The sequence below is a fragment of the Malania oleifera genome, chromosome 8, assembly GCF_029873635.1.
Source record: "Malania oleifera isolate guangnan ecotype guangnan chromosome 8, ASM2987363v1, whole genome shotgun sequence".
Taxonomy (NCBI): Eukaryota; Viridiplantae; Streptophyta; class Magnoliopsida; order Santalales; family Ximeniaceae; genus Malania; species Malania oleifera.
The window spans coordinates 7,485,127-7,498,052 of record NC_080424.1 but is presented as its reverse complement, the minus strand read 5'-3'; the positions used below and the strand labels follow the sequence as shown (position 1 = coordinate 7,498,052).

At 34.9% G+C, this 12,926-nt stretch overlaps 1 protein-coding gene across 4 annotated transcripts in view; it reads right to left on the bottom strand.

The window, feature by feature from the left end:
- Nucleotides 1–4,303, bottom strand: part of LOC131162482 (ubinuclein-1-like) — a 46,896-nt gene extending 42,593 nt beyond the window's left edge. The window contains exons 1-5 of one of the 4 annotated variants that reach the window (XM_058119014.1): nt 4,166–4,285; nt 3,574–3,834; nt 1,220–1,306; nt 550–642; nt 348–424 (exon numbers count right to left, since the gene is read on the bottom strand). In XM_058119014.1, coding sequence (XP_057974997.1) covers nt 348–424; nt 550–642; nt 1,220–1,306; nt 3,574–3,807 — 491 coding nt within the window. In that variant the 5' untranslated portion in view covers nt 3,808–3,834; nt 4,166–4,285. Of the gene's footprint in view, nt 1–347; nt 425–549; nt 643–1,219; nt 1,307–3,573 lie in introns of all 4 variants that reach the window. The other 3 variants (XM_058119015.1, XM_058119013.1, XM_058119016.1) reach the window with 3 other exon arrangements.
- Nucleotides 4,304–12,926: the final 8,623 nt, after the last annotated feature.

Genomic DNA, 12,926 nt, shown 5'->3' with positions numbered 1-12,926 from the left:
CCAATTTATGCAATATTCAAAAAACATTTTATCACAATAAAAGGTGGAGAAGGCAAGACTATTTTCTAAATATTCAAAAATTTTATCATAATAAAGGACAAAGAAAGTAACCTTATCCTAACTCTCGAGAGTAACTAACAGAACAGTTCTTGGTTTATGGTAGAATGGAGGCTACATATAAATGGATTTTATTGTTGCAGCCAATTCTTGGGTGATGATATCAGCGGAAAAATAGGCAAAACAAGACTACATAGTCAAGTTTACAAAAGCAGAATACTGTACATTATGTAGTCAAATTTACTAAAACAGAATGCTGTATATTAAGAAAAGAAGTGAATGAGTCTCACATGCGTTCCAACTTCCCCCTATTAACAAAGAATCCATTATGTTTCGTCGCTGAATTATCAACTTCAAAATACTCATCCTGCATATGTATGCAATAAATTTTAGTAATACACATAAAAGTTCTAACAAGAGAACAACACGACCCCTTAATGCAGCAAGAATACGGCTGATGAACAAATGCAGGACATGGAGGACAATACAAACCAGCTCAGCATCATCTATGAAAGAATCTTCTGTGTCATACTGATCATCATCAGGAAAATCATTAAGATCTTCTTCATCACTACTTTGCTTACCCTGAGGTAGATAAGTCATGTTAGGAAATATAAAAACATGGATTGCAATTAGTAGGTAACTATGTTCTACCCTCCATTTCACATGTAAAACAACAACATTGTAAACAATCATTCAGAATGTTATGCTTGTAAGAATCTAAAAGGAATTATAAGTAGGAGTATAAGTGAGTCAAGCTTACTCGCGAGCTACTCGAACTCGACTCGACTCTACTCGAGTTCGAACTCAATAATAGTACTCGAGTCGAGTTTTGAGCCTAATCAAGCTTTTTATTTTATTATTTTTATCTTATATAGGTCATATAATATATATTTTATAAACATATTTAATATTATATGTACATTATATATATTTATATATGTATTTAATATTAAGTTATAATTGAGTCAAGCTCAAGTTTTATTAACTTGTAGCCAAGTCAAGTTCGAGTTTAACAAATATGAAATCGATTGAGTTCAAGTCAAGTTTCGAGCCCAACATTTTCGAGTCGAGTAAAGTCAAGTTCGAGTATTTTACTGCGTCAACTCAACTCGACTCAAATACACCCCTAATTATAAGCATTTAGATATGTATTGCATACCATGTAAAGGCGTTCAATCTTCTCAATAACGGCACTAAAACGATTTGGAGCAGGCGCATCCTGGAGTTCTGCCTCAGCAGGTTGTCCCTAAAATAGTTGGCGAAAGTCAGAAGTGACTGATTGCCAGTTCTCGTACAATATGAAGTGAAACAGACCCCAAGTGATCATAAATGTATAAAAAAAAGCAGCTAAAAATATACTTGCTGCAAACAGCATCCACATTCATTTCAATACTGATGTACGTGAAGTGATAGAGATGCTCATAATGCATGGTAGTTGAGCATACATGAAGGATGAAATATGAATAGGCACACAGTTGCCCAATAGCTTTTTTTTATAGCCTTGGGACAATTGCACAATATCACAGTCATACGAAGGAAATAGGACTACTACTTTCACAACAAATGCAACAAACTTGTATATGCAACAGGAATATATCAAACTGTTACTAATTCAGGTCATAACACACATCATTCAGCATACTCATATAGCATTACAGAAATATAAAACATCAAAAATGCATTCAAATACGAGGAAAATAAATTGAGACCAAGCACATTAATCCCTACCTTGATAAAAGAGCTATATTACTCATGGGTGGCACTGCAGCACTGCCACTTATGGCACCTGTTAGGCAGACCTATTTCAGGTGAAGGCTTAGGAAATAGGGACTGTGTATTGAATTGAACTTGAGAACCACACTTGTTAGTGAGTTGTAGTTCTTTAGGGGCAGTTATGTAATGTCTTTATATTAACCATAGGGTCGTTAAGCATACAATTATATGCATTGCATTCAGTGAAATTTTGAGCTCATTAAAAAAACACACCTCCTGTGCTCTAATCTCTCTCCCATATCTATGTTCAGCGCTTCATTCTATATTCTCCTTTTCTTTCTCCTTCTTATTTAATGCATTCAACCCCATTCGAAACCTTAGGTCCCAAGATATTTTTTTAATTCAAATGCTTTGAATCCCAGAAAGTAGATAAAACTTTGCAAAGAGGATTTGTCAAAAGCTTCCCTTTACTCATCCAAAACCCAAACTCCATGATCACAACAAGGGGAAGAACAAAGAATCAATCACTGACAGTTGAGCAAGCTTAGCTGCTTACCTCAATCAAATTCCTCCAAAAGTAAAAATTTCATGAAACAATAGTCCCCTCAAAAAACGAGAAATTAGGTATTGACACATGTAGCAGTTCAAAAGATGATAAAAAAGAAGATACGGAATGCAAAAAGGGTCTGTCCCAATCCGATGGTCCTCCGCCCAAAATAAACTCTCTCCCCATTTCCAACATAGAATCTAGCCTAAGAAAAAAAAACTGCCAAAACTATACTAGGACCAAGAATTATGTTTAAAAAAATTAGAACAAGTTCACACACAGAAGGATTTAGGAGAAGGCTTGTTACCCGCCCTAATTTGAGAGGAAGTGTTTAGTCTCCTGTCAAGAATCAAGATACGATTGGTAACAACGCGGTTGATGATGATTATCTGAATATTTTGGAAAGAATGAGACAGAAACTAGTTACTCTCAGCGGACAAGAACTCAAAACTTGTAACCAGGCGAAATCCCTGTAAGGCAAATGAATCAGCGGAGGGAATCAAACAATCTGAAGAGCTCTGTTACTATGACAGAGGAGCATTAAAGAGGGTTTTCTCAGTCATCTGGTTTTCTTAATAATCTGTTATAGTATTTTGCCACATTTGATTTTTTAGTCCTTCTATTTTATCTCTTTTTGTGGGATTTTTCTCTCTCTTTTTTAAAAAAAAATTATTTTCTCGTATATAAGATATATGATTGACATATCCCATTTTTGAACAATTCATCACTACTAATAGAGCAAATGATGGGCTTGCACCACCATGATCATCTCCTAAGGGATTAAAACAACAGTAATAGAAAACTCATTCTTAAAATCGGCATAGCCAATTCATCCAGCAAAAAGAACCCTGTTTGGCCAACACCAAATTAACCACCCAATGAACTCGAAGGAGCATTCAGCAACTAAACAGAACACTAATCCATTAAATTAACTTTGTTCTATCAACATTTTTTTAAATAGCAAGTTCTGTCAACATGTTGGCATAAGGGAAACCCTCAAACTGCGACTGAAAACCAACTATGCATCTTTGTTTAGTGGTGGACAGATATATTACCTATCTAAAAAGTATACAGCATACATTGTACTGCACTAGGTTCACAGAGAATGTCTCCGTCACAGAAACTGGATCACATATCTTTTAACTATTCACTCGTAAAGACTAATTCAAGTCAACAATAATCAATTCACGCACAGAAACGCAGAAATTTCAAAACAGTAGGTGCAAATGCGATATTGTATTGAACAGTCTCACCGGGGTGATGCGAGACTCGAGGGCGGAGTGGGCGTTGGAAGGCGGAGGCTCAGGCGCCGATGAAGAAGAACCACTAAGCTTGTTGGCGTCCTTGACCAGCTTCTTCCACGAAACAATTGTAGTCTCCCCAGGCCTGAGTTCGACCGTGAACCTCTGCCGATCACCCACGGCTACGAAATGCGACGAAACCCTCGACGAATCGCCGGCGCCGGCGCTGCTCTTCTCCTCCTCCATCGAACGCTACGGAACGATTCAAACACCCTAGGGCATTTCAATCGAATGTTCAGAGAACAGAATGGATCACAAACAGGAAAGAGTAAAAACCCTAATTACAGGGAACGGGAAGATGATTGGGCTAGAGCGAGAAGAGGGTTTGGGATTAGGGCGGTTGCGTTGCGAGGGATAAAAAAAATAAAAAATGAAAATGAAAATGGAAAAAACCAGGAAGGAATTAACCGAAAAATCAGGTTTTTTATCTTTCGATCTTCGAGGTCTCACTCTCCTTTTTCCGGGAGACAATTTTCTTTCCTTTTCTTTTCTTTTCCTTTCCGAGAAAATTAGAAATGGGACGAATTGGAAAAGACGTGGCCACCTGCCTGAGCCTTCCTGGAACCGGCGATTCCAAGACGAACCAGTTCCAATCCAGAGAATTACACATGGGCTTAGAGAAAAATAATGCCTTTGGGAGGGTAATTTTGTGTTTTAACTTTGTAATTTAGTGGCATTGTATGTTATTAGTTTGTAATTTGTGTTGATATTATAAGATAAATATTTTAATATTTTTTAAAATATATATCAATTTATTTCTAAAATTATTATAAATTAAAAATATGAAATTGTCCCATTGAAGGTGAAAGTAATAACTTTTTAATGGAGTTCATATCTTGAATTTTAATTTTTAATCTTCCTAATTCTTATTTTCATTTTGGGTATCTTTATGAGTTGATCTTCTTAATTCCTACATACTTTAGTGATTAGAGTTCTAATATGGATTTATGACTTTCTATTTGAGATAATGTATTTGTATTTAAGTGAAAAATGGTAAAAGGGCGAAACAGTAGATTAGTCAAGTGTCTAGGGTTTCAAACACCATTGTTTAAAAAAATACATAAAGACCCATTTACAATTTGCGTATTAAAATATGATTTGAGTATAAAAAACTTACTTTGGAACAACAAAACATTTTTTATGTTTTTGTGTTCTTACTATTTATACTTCAGCTAAAATTATAATGATAAAGAACAATTTTTGACTTAGTGGAGGAAAGTGTCCTAATTGAAATTTTTAAAAGAAGATAGGTTTTGAGTAAATTGAGTAAATGCTCTCACCAAAAAGTACTCATTCGCCCCTACTTTCAAAAGCAACAAATTAGGATTATTTCATAAACAATTTTATTTGAAACAATTATTATGAATATATGTGTTTTTTAATTAATGCTTATTTATATATATATATATATATATATATTTCTCCATTAAGAAAATTTTCTGAATCTGTCACTATCTCTTTAGGCTTATTGGTTCGAGACGGCAAAAATCAGAGAAGAATCATTTGCTATCAGTTTTCGTGGGGGCTTAATCCCACTCCTATCCCTCTTGGGATTGATCATCATATACCCTTTTCTTAGCTTTTTGATAGAGTTATCACTATTTAAGGCTGAAAAATATGTCTTTAAAATCCAAGTTCAAAATATGTGTAGAGTAATTTCCAAGAGTAAACTAGAAAAAACAAATGGAAGCTTATTGTAAATACTAATGATAAATGCTCACACAAAATATGGAAAGGATCAAGCCCCCTACTAAGCCATATTAAATAAATTGGGTAATGAAAAAGGTTCATTGGAAAGAGAAGAATAAATGGTCACAAAATATTGAAATTAATATTAAATTTATAATTAAATCAAATTAAGTAATTTGAGTAATTAAAAAGGGTTAGTGGTAATAGACTAATAAACATAAAATCAAGAAGTTTAAGTCTTACTGAGTAGGGTCAGTTACATGAATCATTTCCTGTCAGCTCACAAAAAATGTTCACATAAAATTTTGTTTTTAAAAAGAAAAGAACAAAGTTTCCAATTAAACCAAATGAAGAAAAGATAAAAATAAAAAGGAAAAATTTATGTGGATGACAAACAAAGCAAGAAAGGTTTGTGCTTTTATATATACTTGATTTTGAGAAAATGTATAGTATAATTGTATTATTTCTATATTTTAAAATAATTTTTTTAGTTTAAAAATCAATTTTAATATTTGCTCAATCTATATGCATTTATATGTTTATTGTTATCCCTATTGTTAATTAAAAATTCTTAAGTTGCGCTTTGAAGCATGAAGTTTAGGTCTAGTGCTTGGATTTATGTAGATTTTAATAGAGTTCAATACAAATTTATATTATATTTTGTTTAAATTTATACAAGTCTAAATTTAAAATCTAAAATCTAAATTATAGGCTTCCAAAGGCATGGTTAGATAAAACTTATTTGCACATTTTGTTCATAATATTTTTTTAAAACCCACAACATTCACATGTAACTACCACATGTGACAAGTAAGAATTAAATATCCCAAAGAATATGATGCGTTGATAATTCATAACAAATATTTTTTTTAAAAAAAATTGTGGACTTAACCATTCAAAACCGTCCATTAATGTTTCTAATTACTTTAAAAACTATTCACAGTTACGAAAAATTAAAATTTTTTTTTAAATAAATATTGTATGATATTTAAATATGCATAGCACATGTTGACCACGAGTATTACATATAATAGTACTACTAATTAAGAGTATTCTAAATTTTAACTTGGATAAAATCGTATTTTATTATTTATATCTCACCTAATTATTTTCAATTGATTGGTCTCTAAGCTAATTGAGGATCAAGTGACAGATAGTCAGTATGTTTTACCAGAGTTAGGTTCAGAATACGGTTATGTGAGTAGAAGGTATTAATGCTTCGTAGTCATTACAATCTCATCCCACAAAGGTACTATTAAAATTAATGTATTCCAAAGAGGGGGTGAATTAGGTATTTAAAATTTTCTTCCTAAGTTAATTCAAATTCGAATAGCAGTATTACACAAGCCTAGAGTCTTTCTATACAATTATAAATTTAATCAATAATTAAACGTAAACATTCAAGTATTGAAATTTAAATTATAGAAATTAAAAACAAACACAAGAAATGTTATCGGGGTTCGGCCAATACTGCCTACGTCCCCGCCTCAATCTCACAAGTAAGAGGATTCCACTAAGACTCACTTAACGCGTGGAGTGACACCTAATACAACACCTTACCAGGATGATGCACCTAACTTTTCTAACCGGGTCAAAGTCAATTCGGGACTTTTTACAGGGCAAGTCTCCCTCTTCAGGCCCATGCCTGGAATACAACAGATAATTAAATTTGTGTATAAAGAAATATGCTTCTTACACTAAGTAGATATGTACCTCTATGCTCAATCAATTTATGCACTCACATATGATAGGATATTAAGCTCAAAGGAGATTTTGTTAACCAATGTGTTAACTCTCAACAGTATGTATGTCAATGTGTGTATGTGAGAGTAAGACTTTTGATTTCAAGATAGTGTGCTTGTAATGTGAATAATCAAAAGGTCTCTATAACCCTTGAACAAATATCACAATAATATTTTTCAAATATAAAGCACAATAGATAATAGCGTTTAAGCTTGCTAAAAATGTTTTAGTAAAAGCACAAAGCAAGCTTATGAATCTTGCAATGAGGATGCAAGATCTTAAGGCAAGTAAGAGTTTTTCCCAATACAATATTTATAGGTGAAATATTATGGGAAAAACCTAAAGTTACTCTCCAAAAATCAATACACAATCAAACATAAATGAGGGAGAGTTTAAACTTGTAAGATGAATATGAAATACTAGTCTCTCTCAAAATAGATAGCTAGATGAGCATGTAAAAGAGATTTGGGCAATATGTATGAAAAATATGGAAGTAGGAAAGATTTTGCCCAATAAAATTTTTAGAGAATTTTGGTTAATCTAAAACCCTAATCATGTCTTAATTTTGCAAATGATGATGTATTTATAAAGTTGGGAAGAATTATAGTCGTTGGGGACACGCTGGGTATTTTGGGAAAAGATTAAGTGAGTTTAATTAAAAATAATCCAGTTTAATCTCGGTAAAAATTGAGCAACCTGAAAGGTTTGGTCGACCAAATTACTCAGTTTCGGTCGACTAGGGTGTTTTTGAACTAAGGAGTCGGTCGACTAGACTTGATGTGATTTTGGAATCTCCGAGGTTCGGTCGACCAGGCTAAGTTTGGTTGACCGAATTTGGATGTTCGGTTGACCAAACCATTTTTCAGGGCGTTGGGATTTCCCCACATGCTAGTTCGATCGACTAGGGCGTTGATGTTCATTTTAAGGACGGTCGACCAAATAGTCAAACTTTTAACCCTGGGGAGGTTCGGTCGACTGAAGTGTCTCTATGTGTTAGGGTTCGATCAACAAACACCCTAACTTTGTGCATTCAATTCCTAACTCTCTTTTAAAGGCACCCCTGTTCACATAAATGTTAATTCTAAGTAATAGATGACTTATTCATGCAATAATTTGGGACCTATGGTCAATCTATGACTTAGGCTTTTCATTTGAGTTTTATAGTTCCTACCATGCATGACTTGCATAAGTTATTACAGATCATTGGAATTATAATTATAGACCTGAAAGAATAAAATAAAAATACATATACAATTAAGACAAATATTTTCTTCTTTTTCTCTTAACTTTACATGGAATCAGCCAGGATAATATGTTTTAAGTCCTTTCTGATTTTCACTTCACTTTCATGTGAGTGATCTGAATGATTAACATGTTCAAGTACTTAGGCATATACATTAGTAACATATACTTTGTCATATCAAAATTAGGGATCAGACTCAAAAAGTCAACATGTACTAAATTAATCTCAAATAGTTTCTGTTAGAATTGGAGGAGCCTATGGGTGGGCTTGATACACATGGGTTAACACCAACTTGACCCAAAAGCTTAAGTCCATTGGGTCTTGGTCTCAACCATGTATATAAACACCCATCATCTACTCAAATTTTTCAATGTGGGACAAACTCACAAGTGGAATTCTCAACAATCTTCCCCTCACTTGTGAGTTCCAACTGCTCCCCCTTGAACTGAAACCGTCTCCCTTCTGGGAGTAAGCCCAATTCCCCAATAGTTTCTCAAGTGGGTCCTACCACTGGCATTTTACGCGCATTAGATTACATTCCATGTGCCTCCTAACCAATCCTACCTCCCATGTCTTGACCCTATTCGAATCCATTCCAGGCCTAGATGATCCTTACAATCACACACTTGGTCCTCCAATTGTTAGCACGTCAAGAGAATTAGTTTCACGTCTCGACTTTTACGATGTCACTCACTCAGAATTACGAACCATCAGCTCTGATACCACTTGTTAAGACCGGAGGAGCCCATGGGTAGGCTTGATACACATAGGTGAACACCAACTTGACCCAAAAACTTAAACTCATTGGGTCTTAGGCCCAACCATGTATATAAGCACCCATTATCTACTCAAATTTTCTAATGTGGAACAAACTCACAAGTGAAATTCTCAATAGTTTCAAATTGAATCAAATATGCTATTCACTCCCATTTATTATGATTACCAACTTTAAATTGTTAAATCACCACATAGCCATCAGAATGTCCATTAACGTGTAATTTATCTTGCCTTAGGAAAATTTGAAGGGACGCAATCGTCCGTCCTTCAAGATCTATCCTGGGATGATTCTATGGTTTTACCAATTCGCTCATACCCTTTTTAAAATTTCATTCAAAGTGATGAGTTTTATCTCACACCAACAAACTTGAAAAGACGCAGTCACCCCTTCTCCATACTCTATCTCAAGATTAATTTTTATTTTTTTTGTTGGGTTTCATTGAATTACCAACCTTTAGATATTGAACTCTCTAATACCTTATCTAGAATTCTATTTAATTAATACAAGTTTCATTTCACCTTAGGAGACTCAAAAAGACACAATTGTCCCTTCTTCAATCTCCAACTTGAAATTAATCTTGAAATTAATCGTAGGTATTTTCCATACAAGATAAATAAATCACTATGCATTTGAAATCATCAAATGATACATATAAAAGAGAAGAGTTTCACTAGATAGTCCACCCATCAAAGTTTAAATAGGAAGTGAATACCAGTGATTTTTGAATTTCCACCATATAGGAGAGACACACACATGCGTAGGAAAATGAAAAAAAAAAAAAAAAAACGTGATAAGTACATGCAAAACAAAAAAAATAAATAAATAAACAAACAGACAACAAAAAGGGCATTATAGAGGGATAATTTTGAATTTTCCTTTATTTTTTGGTTTTAAAAGATTTTAAAGAATTCTTCACAAATTTTATCTATTTTTTTAGGTTTTGAAATTTTTAAATTTTTATGAAAATTTAGAATTCAGAATTCATCATAATTTTTCTATAATTTTTGGGATTTTAAGCATTTTATGTTTTTTTTTTTTTTTTTTTTTTGGAATTTGGAAGCTCTAAAATTTTTATGAAACTTTGAATTTAAAATTTATCATATATTTTCTAAATTTTATGGAATTTTGGGTATTATTATTTTGAAAATTTTCTTTAAAAAAACAAATATAGTAAATTAAAATAAAAAAGGGTTACTAAATTTTGCCAAAATCAATCCATTTGCAAGAAAAAGGTCATGTTAAATTAGGTCAAATTGACTTAGTGTGAGTCAAAATGGGTGGAAGACTAGGGGCCTAACTAGGACGCAACACGTGGCAATGCCACGTGTCAATGTTTTGGACATTTCCTCTAGCTACTTCTTCTTTCTCGTGTTTGCTTATGCATGGGGCAGCTATGCCATCCTCAAGCTCCCATTGTTACCATGGCCAAGTTGTCATCACCACTCACCTCCTCCAACAATCGCCAAACACCGCGCTATTCACCAATGCGCACAACAACTTTGATTCCTTCATTTTTTATTACATCTCTCTCTATCTCCCCCCGGTGGTCATAGTGCTCACAAGCTCTATGCATACAACACTATCTTGACAAGCACCACCTTCTAATTCCAATTAAATTAAAAACACACTACATTCTATGCTATTATTGTCATAAGCATTGAATTATGTACAGGCTAACCCTCGACAATATGTAAATTGAGATAGAAAAAACTTTAATTCTCCTCCCCTTATGTGTGCGTGTGTGTATGCCTATTTTTTTTGTAATTTTAAGGCATTTATAGTCTTTTTAGTCATTTTTTACTCCCTATTTTCTCCCCCATGAACATTGCCTCATCTAGTTGATCGCTACTCTGGTTTTAATAGCAAATCTACCATGAATGGTGGTGACAGTTGAGGATCACACGCCTACATCTGAGACTTCCAATACATAGACTCATTGACCCATGATTGTAGCTCATTACCTTGATTATAGGAGATTAGTTCTTATTGTTTATGAGATATCATTTATTTGTAAATATATTATGTGATTATAACTATAGAATACTCACCCACGTTTAAGGCGTGGTGGTTTCTCAAATCTTATCATGGTATTAGCATAAACGATCCTTCTTTTTTTCGTTTAGCATTGCAGGTATTTTATTTTTGCAGCCCTAACCTTCTTTCCCAGCGCCTCCCCAACTGCTGCTCCACCTCCACGTTAACAGTAAGACCTTCCATATTATTTATCTGCAACTGCGCATCCCCAATGACACTCCCTCACACTCTCAGATCTCTGTTGTTGTCAACCTCCGTTGCTGTAGTCTCCATCGTCGTCATCTCCGCCTCCATCATTATCAACCACCATCGCTGTCGTCATCGTCTGCATCATATCGTCTCCGTCATCGCGTTCTTTCGGCTATACTTGCCTCCGCTGAGCCTAAAGGCTTCAAATTTGCTGCTAAGAATCTTGCCTGGCTTACTGCAATGGATGAAGAAGTTCGAGCTCTGTAGAATAATCACACTTGGATTTTGGTCCCTCGCCCTATCAACACCAATATATAAAATGAATTATTTAACTATTAGTAACGGTTTTGAAACCGTTACTAATACTCTAAAACCCAAAACCACATTCCCCCGTGGTGATTCTCCCAAAATTTCCCCACATTTCCCTCAAATTTCTCTCCTCTCCTTGCGCGTTGTTCCCTCCTCCCACCGCCGCCACCGCTGTTCCTTCCTCCCATTGCCACTGCCACTGCCGTTGTTCCCTCCTCCCACTGCTACAAGCAACCGCTGCCGCAAGAAATTACCATCGCTCCCTAGTTCTTCTTCTTCTTCTTCTAAAAACGACTGTGCGCACGCGCGCATGCATGTGTGTGTGTGTGTGCACGCGCATGTGTGTGTGTGTGTGTGCACGCGCATGTGTGTGTGTGTGTGTGTGTGTGAGAGAGAGAGAGAGAGAGAGAGAGAGAGAGTGAGTGAGTGAGTGACTGTGTGTGTGTGAGAGAGAGTGAGAGAGAGAAAGAGAGAGAGATTGTGTGTGTGTGTGTGTGTGTGTGTGTGTGTTGTTTCTCTGTGGGGGCATGTGGCTGGAGTTGTTTTAGTTTGAGTGTCTTTTCTTGATTTTGTTGATTTACTAAGGATGTAATAACCCAAGAAAATTAATCAGGTCCTCGTCGATGAACACTAGGGATTCATTGACGAGGGTACAAGAGGGTCTCATCGACGAGGACATGTTTTGTCGACGAGAAGAAACCAAGCGACTGTGTTTCAAGTTCTAAATTTCGTTGACGAGGAGATGGTGTTCGTCGACGAACCTTCTTCTTGGTCTCGTCGACGAGATGACGTGGCTTGTCGATGAACCTCATAGTATAAATAGTGCAAATCTAAGATTTTTACGCAGAAAAATCAGTAGAAACTTTCTCTTTCTCTCCTTTCTTTACGGGTTCTCCCACCTCTCTCTTCGATTTCGGCTCCATCGTTCGTCGGATCGATGATCTGAAGTTACCACGACGCTCCTAGGAAGGTTCTCTCTAAGTCTGTCAGAACGGATCGCTAGTGGGACTAAGTTGGATTTCATTTCAAATTCAAGGTAAAACATTTTATTCAAAATTAAGCTTTCCAGCAGTTATAGAAAATATAGTAGACGTAGAAATAATGATATTTTGTTCTAGTAAATGATGTTTTCAGGGTGCTGAGTGGGGAACCCTGCGGGTGTAGGATCCATCACAGTAGGGGATTTCTAGCAGGAATCGGGTAAGGAAAATATACTATGCGAGACCAATCTAGTATGATTTCAGAATAAATTGTATGTTTTATCAGATTATGATTCAAAGCAGGAATTTATATAGTTTATCAATTATGTTTAAGATGTTT